This window comes from Siniperca chuatsi, linkage group LG22 (genome assembly GCF_020085105.1).
Source record: "Siniperca chuatsi isolate FFG_IHB_CAS linkage group LG22, ASM2008510v1, whole genome shotgun sequence".
NCBI classification, from domain to species: domain Eukaryota; kingdom Metazoa; phylum Chordata; class Actinopteri; order Centrarchiformes; family Sinipercidae; genus Siniperca; species Siniperca chuatsi.
The window spans coordinates 2680001-2701661 of NC_058063.1; the positions used below are offsets into that span (position 1 = coordinate 2680001).

General features: G+C 38.8%; 1 protein-coding gene across 1 annotated transcript in view; it reads left to right on the forward strand.

The window, feature by feature from the left end:
• Positions 1-21661, forward strand: part of adam19a (ADAM metallopeptidase domain 19a) — a 212519-nt gene that overhangs the window by 106699 nt on the left and 84159 nt on the right. The window contains exons 4-5 of the mRNA XM_044184761.1: positions 7698-7779; positions 15611-15687. Coding sequence (XP_044040696.1) covers positions 7698-7779; positions 15611-15687 — 159 coding nt within the window. The remainder of the gene's footprint in view (positions 1-7697; positions 7780-15610; positions 15688-21661) is intronic.

The following is a 21661-nucleotide window of genomic DNA, read 5'->3' on the forward strand; positions in this document are numbered from 1 at the left end:
CCGAATGGCAGTTTTTTGATATTCGTTTGTACGAGAGCATTTCGGTCAGTGCCATGAAGTACCATATTTGATACCGAGCCCTAATGCTACTGTAAGAGGACGCAGCACATAGCTAGCTTATAGAAGCAATTGGACGGGGTTAGTGTCACAAGCCGGCAGTTTTAGCGAAGCCACATATCAGGCAGTAAAAATAAAGACAAACATTATCAGTCAATAGACTGAGAAAATATCAAAAGCAATTTAGATAATTGTTTAATGTGAGAGTATTATATTTGCTGAACAGTGGCAACTATGGCCACAAGTTACAATTATAGGGTAATGGTGATGATGCTAAAAAATAAAAGAAAGTAAAGCTGTAGCAGCAAAACCTCTGAGTGTATTGCAAGGGTGTGTTTATTGCTCTTGAAATTTACCTTTTTATTTAAATAGGGCATTGTGTTATTTTCTAGTTCAAAAGTTACATAGTCATGCTTTAAGTAGCTTTTTAAGCAAAATTGCCAAACCTCCGCTTGTTCCAGCTTCTTAAATGTATGGATTGCCTGCTTTTCTCTGTTTGTCGTAGTTCACGATCTCAGGACTCAAAAGCAGAACACAGCGAGGTGGAGAACTGGATTGTAGTTTTTAACAGTCTTTATAGTAATACGGCAAACAATCACTGGTCGATGAGTGCTCTTCCAGAGCGGGCGAGTCGGGTGTAGTCCGCTGGAGCCAGTCATGAAGTTTACCGACACAGTCCGTGGAGAACCGACTGGGGCTCAGAGGGAAGAAGCGACGAGCGGGGCTTCTGGATATGGCTTGTGTAGTGTGGCAGGTAGAACAGGAAAGCAGCTTTGCAGAGATCAGAAAGGACACGGTGACTGCGATCACCGGCAGGGAATGACTGGGAGTACGGTGATGATCTGGCGCTGGTTGTAAGGTAGATTTACTGTGGAGACTGATTGGATGATGAACATCAGGTGTGCTGGTGATCAGCAGCAGGAGGGAGAACCAGGGCGCCCCGCCCAGGCCAGTACACACACACACAGCGACGAACAGAGGACTGACAAGGAACAGAGGGAGAGGAGAGCGCACTAGAGTACACAAGGATAGGGAGAGAGATGTGGCTAACTATGACAGTTTTATGTCATTGTTAATTGGAGAAAAACTATTTGAGGACCTCACCTTGGGCTCTAGACCATTACAATGAGTAATTGTCTAGTATTTTCTGACATTTTATAGATTAAATGAATTATTGATTAATCAAAGCATAACTAAACCTTGATCTTCAATTTGCCTGTAGTTATTGTTCTTGTTGGAAAACGGTATTTCCCTTGAAGGATCACACACAAACAGTATCTGAATTCCATTGGGGGGGAATTCTGCAGCACAATCATCTTTGTAGCACAAGATCTGAGAAACAGCCTCCCCGTTGGTTTTTCCACGTACCTCTGACACGAAGGCTACATCCACACTACTATGTTTTAAAACAAAAAACTATCTCCGTCCAGACGAGCGTTTCAGCCCCATTTCAGAAATAATCTCCGTCTATACTAACATGCACTAAAACGCACATCATGTGATTATTCACATATACTGGGCCTGCGCGGGCTGGTGTAAACAGGAAACTGTTGGAAATTGTCTAGTTTGCCAGTGAATGCTCAGTTGTAGTAAATACTGTGAACGAAGAACCAGAGATTTCATTGCTTGGACCGACGACGAGCCATAGCCAACAAGGTCAACTGAGCCTGTAATTCATTATCCATGTTGAATGAGCAACTGGTAGTCTGATGAAACAAAGGCTGATGTCTTTGTTTTCTTAGTGGAAAAGGGAAATGTGATAGGGGCGTTTGTCCTATAGCTTGTTTAACCAAGATATAGGAGCTTTTCTAACCCATCAGAAGCCAAAAGGAGAAAAGATCATGGGCATAAAAACACAGTACCTCTACAGTAAATCCACACACACTGCTGTGTCCAGCTGTTTATCCTCTCGGCCTGCTCATTAGGGCAAATTTTATCCGCACACCGAAGCCAGGCTGCCCGTCTGCTTTCCTTCTGGCTCGAAGAGAGCCCATCACTTTTATTCTTGGAAGTAGCACAGCAGTTTGACCCCAGCTACACTGTGTGGCTTTGCAGCTGATCCTCTGAGGGAGAGGAAGAGGCTGGGTGTGTTTGGGTAATTATTCAGAATCAGGGCTGCTGATGAGTTGTTCCACATCCACTGGCACTTTTTTAATGAGCATTCATGGTAGACGATAGTGCTTAATGCAGTATGTGAAAGAGTGAGATCTGCACACTTCCTCCATTATAGAGGTGGGGGTTTGTATCTAGAAGAGAAAATGAAGAAGGATCAACCACAAGAATAACGTAAGGTTTGTAAACTTCATACAATCATCACATTTTCTGAAGAGTAGCAACTCAACTTGATGCCAACTGTAATTGATCATTTTTCTTGAGGCAAAGCCTTCCATATCTGTTCTATTCATTCAAGCAATGTGAAAAGTCCTGAGAAAGCCATTATAGCTACTATCAATATCAAATATCATCTACATTTCAGTTTTGCCACTCACATTCTACCTCATTTCCACCAAAGGTCATTTGTTTGGTACAAATGAAATACAGAAATGCAGTCATCACGACTGGAACCACACGTCTTCCCCACAAATCAAATTCTCTCACCATCAACACCGATGAGTACCTGACCTGATTCATTCAGGTCCAACACAGACTCTGATATACTGATCACAGTATACAAACCACAACAGCAGCACTCAAGAAGCACAAATAATCTCTCAATGCTAAGGCTTCTGTTTACCATTTTATTCCTTAAGCTGACACGTTTTGGCAAACCGAATCAGAAACCCAATTTCCAATGCTGGAATTTGGGTGGCTTTGTCCGACAACTTTCTGAAACAGACAGTCACGCCCATTTTACTCAGCAGCTGGCCATGTTCGTGCAGATGTGACAGTATGCAGTACCTGTCATTAAGGCCCGAGCGCCGACAGGCAGCAAAGGCCCTATTGAAAGGCAAGGAATTCTTCTTTCTGATTCCATTTTTCCCGAATGAATCACTTTAAGGCCTAAAAGGTGCTCGAAAAGTTGTGAAACTTTGCATACTCAGCAGGACTGGTGAAAACTGTATTATTTTATGGGTTTCAGAAATGGGCGGAGCAAAATGGCTCTATAGCACCCCCCTTGAAATTTTCCAAAATGTAGCCCCTCTTTGCGGTTTCACCCACATGTACGAAATTTGGGAGGCCCATGTAACACAAACAGATAAATCTCTTTGAGCCAAAACCTAACAGGAAGTCAGCCATTTTGAATGGAATTGTCACTTTTCAGCCATTTTCCGGCATTTACAGGCTCCGTACTTTAACAAACTCCTCCTAGAGAATTAGAGCAATCTAAAGACCTTCACGATGAAAAGTTCCTCAAAGCTTGAGTTTTTATCGAACGGTGTGGCCGTTATGGGGTGGCGAATTTCGATGTTTTGCCATGAAACAAGAAGTGGTTTGTAATTTGACTGTACATGGTCCAATCTTAACTAAACTTCATATGTATGATAAGAGTCCCACCCTGAACACATCTATGACATTATTATCACAGCACCACCTACTGGCAACATGAAATGGCATGCTTTTCGCATTGATTTACTCCAGCCGACAGGTTGAGTACTTCCACTTCAAATGTGGTCAGATATGGATTTAAGACCTTGATGAAGCTTCATTATGAAGATCGTGAGATCGTTTCGGCCAACGGCCTTGGCGTGGGGATGCGGCTAATTTCAATGCTTCGCCATGAGATAGAAAGCTGTTGTAACTTCACTTTACATTGTCAAAGCTTCTCCAAAATCCACATGCTAGATACGAGTCCAGGCCTGAACACATCCACATCCCCAAACTGAGTCATAGTCATAGCGCCACCTACTGGCAACAGGAAGTCAGCCTTCTGTGACAATCATCATCCGATTTACATCAAATTTACATGGTGTGGTCTATACATGATATCCAGCAAGCATTATTAGTGTGTGTTCTCTAGCACAACATAGTGGACACAAGAAGTGACATTTAACTCTACATGCAGTGACCAAAACACATCACAATTCAGAGCCGCGTTGAACAGCCGGCGTCTGGCAAGAGGTGGAGGTGCGAGGGCTCAATCATTGCTGATTGCAGCTTTAATAGGACCTATTTTTAGTGATGTTGCCATATTCAGAGGTTTCAGCAAATACTTTGGTTAGCACAGTGCTGTCATGCTTGATAGAACCTGTGACCAGAGCTACATAAATAAAACCCAAATTGTAGAAAACAGTAGTTTTCCTTTAAAACAAACATGGTAATCCAGCAGTCACCAACGTTAGTGAGCCAGCCATCACACACCCTCAGTCCACCAGAACAATAAAATCTTGCCAATCAACTACATCCTCAAAAAGCAGAAGCTCCAGAACCTGATGAATTGGTGATGGTTAAAAGTTACCTTTTTAACTCTTTAGTGTCTATGAATCACAATCAGTCAACAGTTTGCTAGCTAGCAAGTGGCTTGATGTTGCTCCTTTGCACATCTATGTAAGATGTGACAAAACAGACTCAGAGAAAATGTGATTCAGTATAATCATGTAATGTTTCAGTTTAACATTGAAATTTAAACTGCAATATTAATATTTAATGTTTACAATAAACATTAACTACTGAACAATACATTATACTGAATCTTATATTTTGTCTCTTTTGTTGCATCTTACATAGATGTGCAAAGGAGCAACATCAAGCTGTGTTTATTGTAAACATATTAACACTTTAAACCCCAAACTCCAGTATACAGGTGAAAATTGTCCTAAACCTAGCTTGACCGCTTCAATCAAGCATGGGGTGCTAGAGTTGCAGACCTCTACATTGATCACATACTGGTCTTAATATTTGACTGTGATCTTTGTCTCTGGCCTCTGCCGTGGAAAGCCATCAGCTTTTTCTTCTTTCTCTCTTTGATGAAAATGCTGTGTAAATACTATCCTGAATAAGATGGAGTTGAATTTCACACACTACTGTCTGTGCACCAGCTTCAAATCGAATTAACTTTAGAGGACTGCCACGTAAGACAGTCTTTTTATATTGCAGAGCAAATTGTCTGCAGTAAAAAGGGGTAAGAAAGCTGGATTATGTTCCATTACGATCCCCCCCTCAATGAATAATACAATAGGGCCCCCGGGACCAAATGGAGATTGGGCTCATCTTTTCATGTCCGTCTTCCATTTGCCCAATTGTGCTCAGGGATCTGCTGCCAGAGTGTGTCTCCTGCCTGGTCAATAATTCAGCCACACACAGAAGCAGAATAAGGCCAGAAGTCCTCATGGTACCACTGGTCCATACATCTGTAACACTCAAGCGCTTGTCCAGGGACACCTTGGCATTTGACAACCGACTCCTTCGTCCCCGGACATGACAAATGTCATTTTCTCTTACAGGCTAAAATGGAGTAAATGCATTTTTGTTGTAAGGTGACCTTTTTGGAGACAATAATCCTTTTTTTTTCTCTTTTGTAGCACTCTCCAAGCCTTTTTTTAGCAGAGCAGTAAGAAAAGTTTGGTTGCACCAGATAGGAATTTGCATGAGATAAGTAACTAACAGATTAATCAAATGTGATGCAATCCCAATAAAAAGGCATTGGGATATTTTTTTTTCCTTCTGTCTTTGTTATCATTCCCAACTCCATCAACATGAAAGACTCCAGTCCTGCTGATCCAATATTTAATTTGGAGGAGATTATGCTTTTTGCAATCAAGCTAGGCAAAATCAGAAAATCACACAGTGATGTCAGCAAGCAAAGAAAGAAGCTATGAATATCATTGAAGCTTTGTCTGACTTTGCACTTTCATCAAAGCAGAGGTTCAGTAGGCAAGTGTAGTATGAGATAAAACAAGGTCTCACACATCAGGCAATTACTGTCATTACTCTGAGCTTGCATAGTAATGGTGAAGGAACTTTCCAGTGTCTGTCAGACATATTTATAGAGATTGCGTGTTTGCAGGAGCAAATGTTCTTGAGCCCAAGTGGTTGTAGTAATTTCGCAATCATGTAATCCATCAGTTGAATTTAGTGTGCACAGGGAGCAAATGAAGCAAAACAGGAGTGAAAGTCTCATTTACATTTGTGGTTCACATGTTTCTATCTCAAAGTTTCAACCAACAGCTAACATTCTGGGCCCTATTTTAATTGTACAAGCCCAACAACAACGGTAGGTCAGAGAGGGAGATGTGGGCTTTTTTTTAACAGTCAATTAGGACATTTATGATAGAAACAAATAATTTAAAAAAGTATGGTGAAGCACTTTATGATCGCATCAATACATAATCCTACTGTATTTCACGTTGTAAATGGTTACATCAGATGTTACAATGTGACACAGCAGTATTTGCACCGTAATGCATTTCAAGAATAAAACATGAACTGCTGAATTTTTTTGTTGGAAGTTGGAAAGGAGGCTGTGACACACAGGATTAATGAGCTCCGGTAATCTGATGTCTCTCAGAAGAATACCAAATTATAATAGACCCGTCTGATGTGTGTGGTTATTTTGCAGCAGCCTGGTGTCATTTGCATGTGTTTTTACAAGGTAAACACAGCAGACAGCGGTGTGCAATGGCACTATGCTCTGGTGCACATCTCCAATCAGAGGCTGCAGATTTTCAACCTATGTGTCCTGCTGCCTTCAGCTGGCTGCAGGGATTTAATGAACTGAAGGAGAAAGTTTTCACACAGTCTAAAGCAGCTGTGGACAACAGATACTGTAAGAATCACTCATTTATATGTAAATGCAGACTGCTTTACTGGCATTCCTGCTTTAATACATTACTTTGTTTTGGCGCATTTGCTCTAAGTATTTAGTTTGTTGATGTTGCTAAACAAGTGGTAGCCAAACCACCAAAGTCAAAGCGGCAGCTGAGTGACATTGCAGGAGAAACAGACGCGGTTCTGAGACATCTATTATCAGTGCAATATAGGAATGAATGAAAAACTTCAATCATTGTGGGATTATCTTTAACTTTGTAATGTTGCAGTTACAAATTGTGGTATATTACAGCATGTCATTTATATAATATCCTGTTTGACTTTATTAATCTCATACGACACTATGTTGCATTGAAACCTGACGTGAGCCACTCTGCCTTCACTGTTCTGCCTTGAGTTCTGCACAAGAAGCAGCTCAGGAAACGTCCTTGTTATTGCTGGGCAACGGCACAGTCAGCTGCTACTATCATTTAGCTCATCTTGCTAGTGACATTAACTAATGTCATCAGCTAATATGATTAGCTGAAGAATGAAGAAAAACCCTACCTTTTTGTCAAGGCACTCCCGGCCTGGTGCTATTTGTTATGGTCATGACATTATCTGATGGTAAATCAAGGTTGAGCAGAAACAATTACTGCCAACTTGGCCTTTATTTTCTTCTTTTGGTTACTATGTAATAGTACTTTCACCCAACTGGACAGCAAAAGCAAGATGCTCCAAATGGATAAACAAGGTTACTGGAGTGTAAAAGCAATGTGTAAAATGGTCTGTCAATTAAAGACAAAAAAGACAAAAACGTGTTCTATGTGGCCATGGTAGAAATAGGACAGAACAAAGTAAAATACAGTCTAAGACCTAAATTACACAGGAATCATTAAAGTTAAATCTTCTCTAATCACCCACCACCTTTTTCTCCCCTCTTCTCTCTATCCCAGCGAGCTTTTAGGTCCAGACTTTACAGAGACCTACTACACAGGAGATGGGCAGCCGATGACTGTGGCCAATAATAATTACACTGTAAGTATGAAGCAACAGGCATCAGTAAATCTGTACTTAATCTTAACCCCAGTTCCAAATTCTAATCCTAAACACACTACTCACTGATGGGCTAGAACCCTATTGTATCTGTTGGGATTATTTTTCTTCTTTCCCTAAAAATATCTGGATCTCAGAAAACATTATGGCAACAGTTCCCAAACTCGGCAGATAGGTTGGAAATCTCACCCACTACTCAGACAAAAAACAAAACAAAAACAAACATCTTTTTCCTGGATTCTGTGGATCCAGACTAATCTATCCATATAAGCCACGCCCAGTTGCACCTGGATATATTTTCCACTATTTTGAATTTTGTCCAAATCTGTTTTTTTGCTACTCCTACAAATTGAGCAAACGGCACTGAAATTGTCACATAGCATATCTGGACCAATCTGTATTGTACATTTTTAAAATGTGTCTTTAAGTTAAATTTTACATAAACGCTCATAAATCATGGCTTAAGCTATTGTAACCAAACTTGTTGCACGTGTTCGGATGCTAGTTACACAAGCCAATCAATTTCTATCAAAAGAGCAACAAATGAATTTTGTGATATTTGGTTTCATAAAAGTCAAACAGAGAAAATCAAAGTATAATCAGAATATAGCACACTATAATACAGGCAAGATAAATTAAGTACAAAGTGGATATAAGTATAAAATTAAAATAAGTGTAAGTACCAAAGTGGATTTACCGGTTGATGATAAGTATGTATGGTATAATACAATGTAATAATATAAGTAATAAGTAATAGTGCAATAATGAGTACTGTCAAGTTAAGTGTAGCTTATTAAGACGATTATGAGATGGAGGATATTACACAGCAGTAAAAGAAGTATGAATAAATATCAATAAATATTTGGCTGCCAATATTAACATGAAATAATTTAATCAAATTGAATTTTAATTTCCATATATGTGCATATGATGTATTACAAAATTAAAACTAAAATGTAATAACATTTTCAAATTCATGTTCAAAAATGCACAATTAATACCAAAATAAAATACTCCATTGACAAATGTTTCATGTAAGTGAATGTTCTTTTTCATTTTTAGACAATATGCAACCTGAATTTTAAAAGATTGTAAACTGAGTTATAGAGTTAATTTAGAGTTGAATTATGTCCTAATTTTAGCTCAGTTCAGTTGAAAATTTTAATTTGTGTTACGCTTAGTCAAGCAGGAAACCGGGGAACACAAGGGATTAAACCCAAACGCAGACACTGAGGCGGAGCAGGTGCAGTTCAGTGATTTTAATGGTGAGGAAAACTTCCACGGGTTACTGGCAGGCAGAGGTCAAACGAAGGAATTAGTCCAACACAGGCAAACAGATACAACGGGGAGCAGGCAGAGTCTAAAGAAATCATGCAGATAATCCAAACCATGAAATAAATCCACAAACACTACAAAGACCTGGAACACTTGACACATAGTGCAACGATCTGACACTGAACAAAGGAAACACACCGACTAAAATACACTCAGGTAAGGGGAGACAAGAGACACAGGTGAAACCAATCAAAGCAAGGCAAGCAATCAAAGACAGGAAGCAAAACTACAAGACACATGAGGGAAGGAGAATATTTCAAAATGAAACAGGAAACATCGATAGAAAACATGAAACTAAGGAAAACCAAAACTAAGAAGCAAAGCAGGACATGACAATTTGTATAATGGCAGGATTCTCCCAAAAATTTGTCAGTAAGGTTTTTATTTTAGTTTTAAATTTGGTTGTAATTATGCATTTTCAAAATTGAAAATTGGATCCTAAAATTTCAATTGTATTTTTTGTCACATATCATGCACACATAAATGGAAAATATAATTTCAATTTGATTAAATGATTTCATTTGGTGGTGGTCATTATCTCATTTTGTTAATCCAGGATTTACTTATCCTACAATGAGCATATTCAGGGAAAGGGATGGGGATAAATGATGATTAACAAAGTGTAGGCATTGCAATTACTGTACATTTTAACAGGGATTTCATTAAAGATTACAATGAGGAAAACTGGTCTGCTTATTAACAGATGGTAAACGTGAATGCGGAAAATGGTTTTCTACCAAAGTCTGTATGTGAAAAACTGCATTTCTAATTTAAAACCAAAATCTTTACTTCAGGATCCCAACTATGGCTCTAGTGCTCCTCCAATTATTCCATGTGTTACTGCGTGTAATGTAGGGATGAGTTATACAGTACATCAACATCCCTTTATCTTCACATATCAACTAAAAGCACAGAAACGGCACAGCATGGCTTTAATAAATATTAGTTTAAACTTAAGTAAAATGTATTGTGTATTGGCCGATGGAATTTTGTCCAACAACACATAGTATTCATCAGCAATGTCAGTGCATGTTGTCACTACATAAACAAAAAGCCAAACCCAGCTGAGGTTTCTTTATATTCTGTAAAGGTGATGGATATCTGGTGCTGAAAATTTCAGCAGTTCATAACAAAATAATTCTAGAGTGCTTTGAACAATGCTGATTGAAATCCTACACTGTATAAGAGTGGATTTTTTCTTTAATCATATTTCTTACAACCATATGGGAGACGTCATAGTGGCACAAGGCCGCTGCCATAAGTGATGCATAAATTATGAAGCACTTTATTAACGCTGTCGGCCATGTGTCAGACAGGCTGTGTGTGGCAGTTTTGGGCGCAAGGCTTGTCAGGCAAGTTGAAAGTGTGTTAAAGGAAACAGAGACTGAGAGCTCCTGCTAGAGCTCCAAACCAGCATCATGCTTATTGCTTTCAATTCTTAAACATGCACACACACACACACACACACACATACTTGCATAGCACGACATAAAAAACAGCTTTAATAGAAAGACATGCAAAACATCATACACACAAATGAATTTAAACACATGTAAAACTGTTGTGACAGATATGTGCAATAGTACAAACACTATAATTTCATACACTTTAATGCACACTGACAAATGTACTGTATCTATAAAAACACATTGATCCATTAACATACGTGCACACACACACACACACACACACACACACACACACACACACACACACACACACACACAGACTTGCTGATCTACACACACATGCCCTAACTGAGCAACAGGATGAACTCCAATCTATAATGTGTCTGTAACCATGACAGATTGCAGCCACAGTGCAGCAGTTAATGTATGTTAAGTGTATGTGCCATTTAGCAATATGTTGTGTAATGGTGCAAGTAGCATTGCAACACCAATGTATATCACAAAAATTCTGAAATGTAATATATTTAATATAAACAGGTCCTCAACAGGGCACTGTGCCACCAGGTCACATTTGGATGAACTTAGTGTAACAAGGGGAGCTTTATAGTACAGAGCAGAAAGATATAGATACAAATTTGGAAAATCTGATGAAAGTCACTAATACAGAAAATCTAGGTGAAAATCTGATTTTAAAACATTTGAAGCTCAACACAGAGCATACTTCTTAAATCAGCATTTCTTTTTAAAAAATCCAAAAAATATAGACTAGCACAAACTAGACTAGTACACTAGTAATATGACTAGAACAAAACTATAAAATAGATACTCTTATGGCTATATGGTAAAAATTAGTCAAACAAGGTAAAGGCCACACATTTTGATAGAAAACATTAAAATGTTTGCTGCTTGTCTCTAAGGAACTTACTTTCCTCAGAGAAAACAACCTGGATAGTGTATTTTTAAACACAGCAACATTTTTAACTTCAAATCAGCATAAATACCCATATATTTGTGAGGTAATTGTCTTTATTCTTGGTTTTACTAATGCTGAGATTTGAAATTAAGGGAAAAAAACTTTTGGTGATTGCCTCTTTGGTCTTTCATCAACAGTATTTAGCAAAGTTACAATCCTCCACATGCTACGTCCATTGAAGTCACCCGATTTCAATCTTTAAAGACTCCAGTTATCAGGATCTTTGCAGATGTCTCGCATCTCAAGAGTTTTTGATGATCACAGGTTGTTGAACACCCTGTTTGGCCCTTTGATCAACTTAGCTGTTAAGTGCTACATCATAGGAACCAAATCATCCATTTGTCCTCAGTAGACTTTTAGCTGCAATGTGCCCAATTATGTACACTTATGCTTAGTTAAATGATGAATAAGTTCTTCAAACAAATAAAAGTTGATTAGAATTAATGGTTAGTTTAGTCTCCCACTATGTACCACCTTCACTTGCTTTGGAAACAGGGTAGTACAAGTAGTTCATGCTGGGTAAAAATTGGTCATTTGATGTGTATACATTTTGTATAAATGTTATCTTTTTCCTACACCACGTCATGCAAGATAACGTTAAGATTTATCTTTAGAACATGTTAATAATAATGCTAAAGGCTCTGTCTCTGAACATAGTGCATGCTGAAGTGTTAGCATGCTTGTAGGCTATCACAGCCATCTCAATCACAGAGAGCCTTGCACCATGTTATCTGTCCAATGGCCCACTTGAGTGTTTGGGGGGTCCTGTCCTGAATCTAGATTTATTGAGTGTGGAGGCCCACAGGGCAGCGTTTTGGGTCCTTTTTTCTTTTTTATTGCTCATTAATGATTTGAAGACGGCTTGGATCTACATGCATAAAGACAAAACTGTATTAGCACAGTCAATTAGTGAGGGTCAAAAGGTGAGTATGTGGCTGTTTTGATAGTAATACATCATCTTTGAAAGACAGCAACTATCTTTCTTTCAGTTCTGAAGGCAAGCTCAGACAGACACCTATGTTTGAAGATAAACCGAAGGATAATATTTTCTAGCTATGAAAACCACATTTTGAAATAGTTAATCTCACATATTCTTGCTGGATCTCCTGTTCACGGTCACCTTGACAATGCTGCCACGTTCTGATACAAATGATTAAAAAAATAAATTACGAAAGACCCAAAACAAATGGATATGGGTAACCTTAAAACTTAATTCATGTATGGGTGTTAGTCAGGTGAGGACCACAATGGAAAAAATCCATTACACATGATTGTTTTACAATCATTGAGGATTAAAACTACTGCAGTGCAGAGTTATACAGTGCAATAAATAACTATAACTGTCAGCTATCTGCACAAAAAATCTCTTTCAAACATCATGTGATTCATGTTTTGGAGAGAAGTGCACACACAGTGCCTGTGTTGCAATATCTGCCTGAAGTTGAGATCAGTTTGCATGATGTGAAGTTTTTTGCTTGTATTGTGATTAATAGAGCCTGAAAGTCTCGCCTCACTAGCCTTGTCCAGACTACAGAGAATAAATTTAGGCTTTGCTTTGTGATTAAAGTTGTAGCAGAACATATTTCTGTCACTTACATCAGAATATTAACCTATAAAGACAGTCTTTTTCCCCCCACAGCACTTAGATTATTAAAAAGCAGCAAACTGAGAATGTGATCTTTGAATACTTTTGTTTTTCTTTGTTCTGAACTTCAGAGACCAAAGAATGCCTTTAGTTCATTCAAATTCTCTCCCATTCTGAGCAAACCTGAGTTGGTCCAAACACTCACAGGTAGCTTCTTTATTGGAGATGGTTCTGTAAGCTTTTAATTTCACGATTCCTATTTGACTTTTTTTATGTGGTAAAGTGTTGGCCAGATAAATCTGGGTGCTAAGAATTTATTTGCAGTGGTCGACCCTGACCCTGGGAGTTTGTTCAACTGCAGAGGGGGATCTCAAACATCTGGCGTTTGACATCCAGCTATGTTTATATAACAGACATTGGGTGGAACCAAATCTATTTGGTGGGCTGTCCAAATCAATACTTTGAAAGGGACTCACTGAGAGCGGCCTCCTTAAACTCCTAACCCCTTGTGTTTTAGACACAGACATGGTTGAGACATTCTCTGCTCTCACTTCTAATAAACCAACTGGTTCTTTGAGGGGCCTTTCTCAGTTCAGAGTGCTCCATGTTCAAACTTACATTCTTTGGAGTTCAAACTTGGCAAGTTGAATTCAGGACACATTACACTCAATTTGCAATTGAGACATCAGTGTTCTTGCTGACATCACATTCTAAAAAATAAATGTCATTTAATAGCATACACTGGAGCCCAGTACGAATTTAATTTGGATCCACTTGAGTATTAGACATATTGACACACAGACCTGGGGCAGCTGTGGCTTAGTGGTAGAGCGGGTCCTCAACCAATCAGAAGGTCGGTGGTTCTGCGGGTCGATATGTCTTGCCCACATGCCCAAATTGCTCTTGAGGACTGTGCCTTCAGTGTGTGAGTGTGTGTGAATGATTAATTTGTTTCTTTGTACTGATGAGCAATTCTGCCATCAGTGTGTGAATGTGTGTGAATGGGGTGAATGCGATATGTAGTGTGTGAAGCGCTTTGAGTGGTTGGAAGACCGGAAAGGTGCTATACAAGTACAGTACAGTCCATTTACCTGAGACCCTACCTGACCCAATTAGACTTAGTCTGACTCAGGTAAAAGAACAGTGAGGCAGCACTATAGTACAACTACCCAATGAAAACATCAACCCAAACTTTAGCTTCAACCAAACTAATTTGGCAGTAACACATTTTAGATAACTCTGAGACCAGAGTTTATCTTCCAAAAGGAATTACATCATGTTTGAAATGCTATGAAGACATCAGTGGCACTGGTAAATTGCCAGAGATAAGACCCCTGGAATGACCATGGACGTTGACCAGTCGGCCACCTCGGGAGCTGGCCTGCTATCTTGTCCTCACATTTTCCAAAATTTTGGTAGCTTGTCTGGTTTTAACTTAAGGGCATTAAAGAATCTCTCATTTCCTCAGCCTTTATTTTTCTCAGGAAAGTGAACTGAATTCTGAGATTACACATTCACAGTTGCCCTTCTGTTTACAATTCATTAGGGTTGTAATAGTACACAAAATCCACAGTTTGTGGTTTTGTGGTCACAGTTCGATACATTTTAGTACAGCAGGAAAACTAAATCACAAAAGGTACCATTTTAGTCCCTTATTTTGAAAAATTTGAACATTAAGTGGTTGCTCATTGGCCATAATTCTCACTGTAAAATTATGGCATTCAAATGTTGACATATGGTCAGTAATTCACTAGTAGTAATTCACTAATTCAATAGTAATGGTTAAAATGGTGTACAGAACCAAAGAAAGTCAAGTACCAAACCGAACATCCTGCACTGAGCGGTTCCGGCCGGATACATGTACCGTTACACTCCTACAGTTCGTCAAGTCTTTGTGGTTAGTAGAATAAAATACTACAAATGATTGTATATTGTACTGTAGGTTTTGCACTTATTTGTGTTGTAATGTGGCACCTTAAAAGATAATAATAGGGAAAAATAAAATAAAAGATCAGCTGTCATGTGACATCTCTGACAAAGTGCACTGCAGTGTGATTTATTCTCTTAACATGTTGATGTTGCTTATCAAGGCAGTGTGGAAACATTGGCTCTCTATGATAATAAGACTCCAGCAGTGAGTCACTCCAGTGCCACCTGAACAGCTTTGAATTCACATACGTGTCCATCACACACACACATACACACACACACACACCCCCAAACTCCAACCTTCATATGCACACTGTCACGCTGTAAAGAGCTTTTCATATCTTTATTGATTTGTCAAACTCACTGTTCACATACAGTGGGCAGTTTTTTTTCTGGCAGCTGTAGTCATGAAAAAGGTGCACGTGGCCTGCTTTAGGGACACTTAAACCACAGAGTCAATCCAGCAGATCGATTCATTCTTGGCTTCACCAGAGGCATGTCTGCATAAACATTATCATAGCTTTTTAAAGCTTTCTTCCAGATGCAATATGAAGTATTGATTGCAATTATTTTCTCTTTCAGGATCACTGCTTCTACCACGGCCATGTAAGAGGACATCCAGAGTCCTGGGTAGCTCTCAGCACATGCTCAGGAGTCAGGTACAGGAAACAGCTGAAGATTCAACACTGTTACAGTGTGTTTGTGTTATTTATGTTACCAGTTTGGGTAAGGCTGCCGTGATTTGACCCAGACAAATTAGAGTAGGTTACATACTGTAGTTAGTCCTTGAAATAATTCAGATGCTGGATTGGATTCAGTCTAGTGTGAGGACAGTAAACTAGTTAAGACACATACCACATACAGTAAGTGCAATGTCCCTGTCTCCCCATGTTTCCTGTGTATTTCTACTGCCAACTATCAAATACAGACAAAATGCCCAAACAATGTGAAGCAAGTCTACAGCCAGGCTAGCAGTTCTGCGAGGTTGTACTTAGGCACAGTGGTGCTTTAAAATAGATGCTAATGTCAACATGCACCCAATCAGTGCATTTACATGCACTTAAGTAACCTGATTACAGTCGGCTTTCTCCAGTAAGCTGATTTTAAACTTAAAATAACAATAACTTTTTGGCCACTTGGGGGCAGCAGAAAGAAGTTGTTAACAGAACATTGATATATCATCACCTTTTAAGTTGATATGGTGAACTTGTTAGCAAACAGTTGCCTATTTACACATCCAGCAGTTACAGAACAACATGATTATGCATTTGGAGTTGTGTTTGTGTCCACCTGATGACTGTAAGTCCAATATTCACTCTCCTTTTAGCTCTGTTTTGGTCTCTGTCAACTCCTGAGAAAAATATCTGGCTCTTTAGCTGCTAAATGCTCCACTATGTTCACCAGCTGGTCTCTAACTGTGTCTGTCTGCTGTTTGCTGCTGAGCAGGTAGTGCACAGTGGGTTTTTAGAGATTTACTGTATATATGAAAACAGCTGCCTGCTGTGGCCAAAATTGATGCAATGAACCAAAACAGTAAAGTTGTGGGCTGGACAGCTAAACAATGAGCTTAAATTCACTATAAAGCTCTGTAAAGCCAAGGGGAGCTGAAGATTCAGGTGATTATTCTCTGTAGGTTCATCACTAAGAGCGACCCCTGTCACACTGTCACATTGTTTTCACATTGTCATTTGATCCATTGTTGTAATAAAAATATTGACTATAGCCGCTTTAAATGTCATATAATCAAGAAACCTGCTTTCCGTAATCGGAATAAGGGATTAAAGAAATCTGATTTCCCTAGTTAGATTTCTCCTGGAGATCGTCGATTTCTCTGCCATGTATACGGAATCTGGGTTTGTAATCTGCTTTTTAACAAATACACATGTGCATGACAATAGACTGCAGGCAACAGGGAAAGTAATACCTGCACAGCTTGATGAAAGGAGAGATAATTACACTGAGTGATGCATTCTCATATTTAAATAACTCCATCCAAAGACCGACTGAAACTGAAACGAACACAGAGTAGCCTCTAGAAGTCTAAATAAGTCTTTTCCACCGCTGAACATTTCTCTGTTTGTTAAAATGAGACACTTGAGACTGTGAGGAAAGCTCTGCTCTGTCTGTCCTCTCACTGCTCCGACACACATTCACCTGTATGATGAATCTATTTCTCAAAATCTTTGATAAAATAAAATAATATGATATTTGATATTTATGTTGACAGTGTCAGATACTGTATGCAATATTTTTATCAGTCTTGTCAAGAAGACATGGCATACATTTCAGCGTTCAGTTTTAAGTCTGTTAAAACCAGCTGACCGGTGCATTAGACCTGACATTAAACATGTTCACCATCTTAGTTTAGCATGATAGCATGCTAATATTTGCAAATTACTAAACAAAAAGTACAGCTGAGGCTGATGGGAATGTCATTGCAGGTATTTGGTCATAAACCAAAGTATTGAACAAAGTCGTTAGGTTTCATTCTCATTTAAATTTCATGTCACTCCACTGAATGGTTGTTGAGATCTTTCAGTTTGGACTAAAGTGGTGGACCGACCACCAGACATTGCCATAAACATGTAGTACATAAGGAGGTGTGATGTAGGGAACTGCGGCAGTGAATGGCGTTGGCATGAGTGTATCACCAGAGTAATAGTGAGATGTGTCACATTATAATGGCTGCACTGTACACTTACATGTATATGATTGGATGTAGCCACACAGCTGTGAAGGAGCCAGTTATTGTGATGCATGAATGAAACAGCTGATGCCATTCATCGAATACAAACACAATTTCAGTGCTCTGCCTGAAGTAACGCTTTGACTCCTACATGTGACTACTTAGCTGTAACTTCTACAGAAATGACCAGAACATCGTGTCTCAACTTTTAACTCCTTACTGAACTGCGCATTACTTTTGACTATTGGCTGTCATCCTAATCAAATATGATAAGGGGTCTGTATCATATCTTGTGCTTATTTTACTGTACTTGGTAATTTTACTTTTAAATGTTATCAGGTGACTCTCAATTGTTATGATTGTCCTGCTTTGCCGCTTCACTTGACTGCCACATCCCTTCACTTGGCTCACTTGGATTTAGACCTGTAGACACAGGGAAGCTATTTGTTTATTTTAATGTCAATAAAAGTCTTATTGTGCAGCTTAAATGTTTGCCACTGAGCCTGGAATTTTCCCTCAACTCATTTGGATAACGTTTTGTCCAGACAGAGAAAGTTGCACTGTCAGAACTCTTCTTTATTCTTCGGATTGTCATGAAAATGACTAATTTCATCCTCTTTGGGGATCCAGGCAGCAGTTTTAAAAGTCATTTTTTCACAGCCTCAGACAGATTTTAATGTGGAACGCCTTGCATATTGAAGGCTCAGATTGAAGCTTTCTCCTGGCAAAGATGCTGCACGTCCTGAGGATGTGTCCCAAAAAATATCTTCATGAAATTGATCCAATAACAGAGACATCAAGTTATAGCTCAGTGGGGCTTTAGTAGGAATTAATTCCAAAGCCTGTTCAGTAAATCTAAACCGATAAGAGTTTGAGGAAGTTTTTCATTAAGCTGTAAGAAAATCTTTATATTCTTCTATCTGATAGAGGCTGGTTCAGTGCTGACATGTCCGTCGGCACCCTTCAGTCCCTCTGTCCTGATCTGGGAAGGTAGCCAGATGCTGCTTGTTGACAGCAACTTTGATGGAAACAGAGCAGATGTGGGGGAGAACAGAGATCTGTAAGCCAACAGAATGTAAATGCTTTCTAAATGTCCAGTCATTCACAGGGCTGTCCAAATATTGGCTGACCGACACAAGTTTGTTCTTGGACTGAAAAACAAACTGAGGTTAAATTAAGCCTTTTCGTTCAGGGATGTAGTAGTAAATTAACAGATGGATAAATTATGTACTTCAGTTTGCTGAGTACAAACATATTTTTCAAAAAAAAAAATGTTCAGAACAACCATAGACAGATCTCCCATTTACAAACAATCAAGGATGCGTAGAAAACCCAGTGCCAAAATGCCATAATAGCTTATACAGTATATGGACATTTTCAGTGTTTAGAAATAAAGCAACTTGCTGGAGACGTCAAATTACTGTTTAGAGGTGACTTTGTGTGCGACATGCATCCTTGCATTTTCTGAACTTTTTTTTTTAACCACACGCTAGTTTTGATAAACATCCGTCAGCTCTGGCCAGCTAACATGACACGTATTCCAGTGAGAAACGGTAGCTAGTAGCAGTGATAACGCTAACACAGACTGCACAAAGTTAGCTCTATAAGTCGAAATGACTGTGTGTGCCCCAAACCATCAACAGACAGCACGGGTTAAAAGCACAGACGCCCGTCTCACACATGTAACGTTAGCATTTTTTTTTTTTTAAGTAACGTTAAGTAAATTCCTGCTTTTTGACTGCTACACAAGAGCACAGACGCACTCATTCTGGCTATTATATTTGTAACATTGGCATTAATGAAAATCCTACTTTTCAACATCAAAATATACTCAATATATGCCAGATGTGTTACTCTACATTAATGCAAAACAATACAGGATTATTGGAAGCATTAATGTAGAGTAACACAAGATCATGAAAAGAGAATCTGCACAATTGTTTGAAATTTTTTCTCTCTGAAAAATTAATAGCGTAATAACGCAATGTATTTTCCATCCAAAGCCATCAGTCTGCAACAAGTCGCACATGGAAACTCAACGCATGTCAAACTGATCAGCAAAGTATTGATCACAGAGCCTGACAAACATTCCTGCAATTCATTAAACAGCCATAAACACACAGTGACAGTGTGAGCTTGTCTTACCTTAAAATGGGCGTTTATTCCTGCAATTTCAGTGCAAAACTATCGACTGCCTTCATAAAATCCTGCGCTCTGACCAGATCGCCCAACACAGCAGCGGATGGCCGCCCACCTTTGAGTCTGGTTCTGTCCAAGGTTTCTGCCTCTTAAAGGAAGTTTTTCCTTGCCACTGTCGCCACGTGCTTGCTCATGGTGGGATCTGTTGGGTCTCTGTAAATAATATTATAAAGAGTACAGTCTAGACCTGCTCTATAGGAAAAGTGCAATGAGATAACTTCTGTTATGAATTGGCACTATATAAATAAATAAAATTGAAAATTGAATTGCTGGAACTAATAGCTAAATCACTCTGAACTGGCCAAGAGGTTTCCTTCTTGAGATATTGAATATTTTCCACCCATTACTTTTGTGATTCATACATTTTAAGACAAAAAAAAATCAGCTTCACATGTTGATCTCAATATAAAATCTCAGTCATTCCTACTTGGAATCTGTCTATACAAGAACTTTGCAGAAAGAAAGAGTAACTTGACACCCCCTGAAAATCTTGTTCTGCTAACCTATGATTCTCACCTTGCTGTAGTGATGTAGAGGTGTATTCTAGGGTACCTTGTAAAATAGACTTAAAACTTTCAATCAGAGAGGATAGTGAAACACTGCTTTTATTCGGGTGAGTTATGCTAGGAGTGGCTAATGTAGCCTGGAGCCTGTAGCCTGCAGCAAAGATGAGCAGCAGGCCACAGAGGTCTGGTAAGCTCACTTCTTTCTAACTCCACACCAACAGATGTTTTTCATTTTCAAACTTGTAGTCTTCAGTCTCAACCGACACTGACTCGAGTGACATCACTTGAGGACATTTATCAGACTTCACACATCTCCCTCTGGAGACACTAAAGGCTTTATACAAATTTTTTCACACATGCAGTTGTACTCCCCAACCACCTGGAAACTCATTCTAATGTGTAAAATTGTTCCGATACTAAAGTTAGTTTGTCAAACTAGTGTTCCCAAGACCAAAAAGGAACTCTGTACATGTTTCCACTAATACAAAGTAAAAAGAAAAATGAACCAACCAGAGTCCCCCCAAGCCATTAAAGCAAACTTCAGAACAATTGCGATGCAAATACTTTTGTTGTGTTTTTTCATTGTGATATTCAACTTTGTACTGCTATATCCCGTACTCTTTTAAGAGCCCAAATTAGCAAGCCTTAAATACAGTTTGGGTTTTACAATTTATCTGTCATTCATATCAACAGTAGCATAAGCTTTAAATCCTACATCAGCAACACTGCATGCAACCAGGAATGACGTTGTGTTGTCCTTCTCGTACTGAACTGTTTCCGCTCACTCAGCATGCTCTGAAAAGAAAATAGTCAAATTATTTATAGACCTCATTTAAAATGTGCTTTAAAGAGAGGTTAAATTACAGGATTATTCAATATGATGATTACAAAAAACAAAAGAACTGGCGTGCTCAACTCCAATGTCTTTAAAGTATGACGGTGCCGACCCAAAAATCACAAAATGACAAATGAAATTGTCAGCACTCGCATATAGTACAGTATATAATACTTTTTAATGATGCACAGCAGCAGAAAGAAATGGACGCATTTCAGCCCCAGGCTAGGTGTTACAATCAAACAAAAACACAGGAATGATCAAATAAAAACATAAATAATAATAAATAAGAGTTTACAAGTAAATTAACAAAAGCATAGAATATCTCGATAAAATCATAACACAAACAACAAATAAATAAAAACCAGAGTGTGGTCAAGCATGTCTAGTATTGCTCTGACATCTTT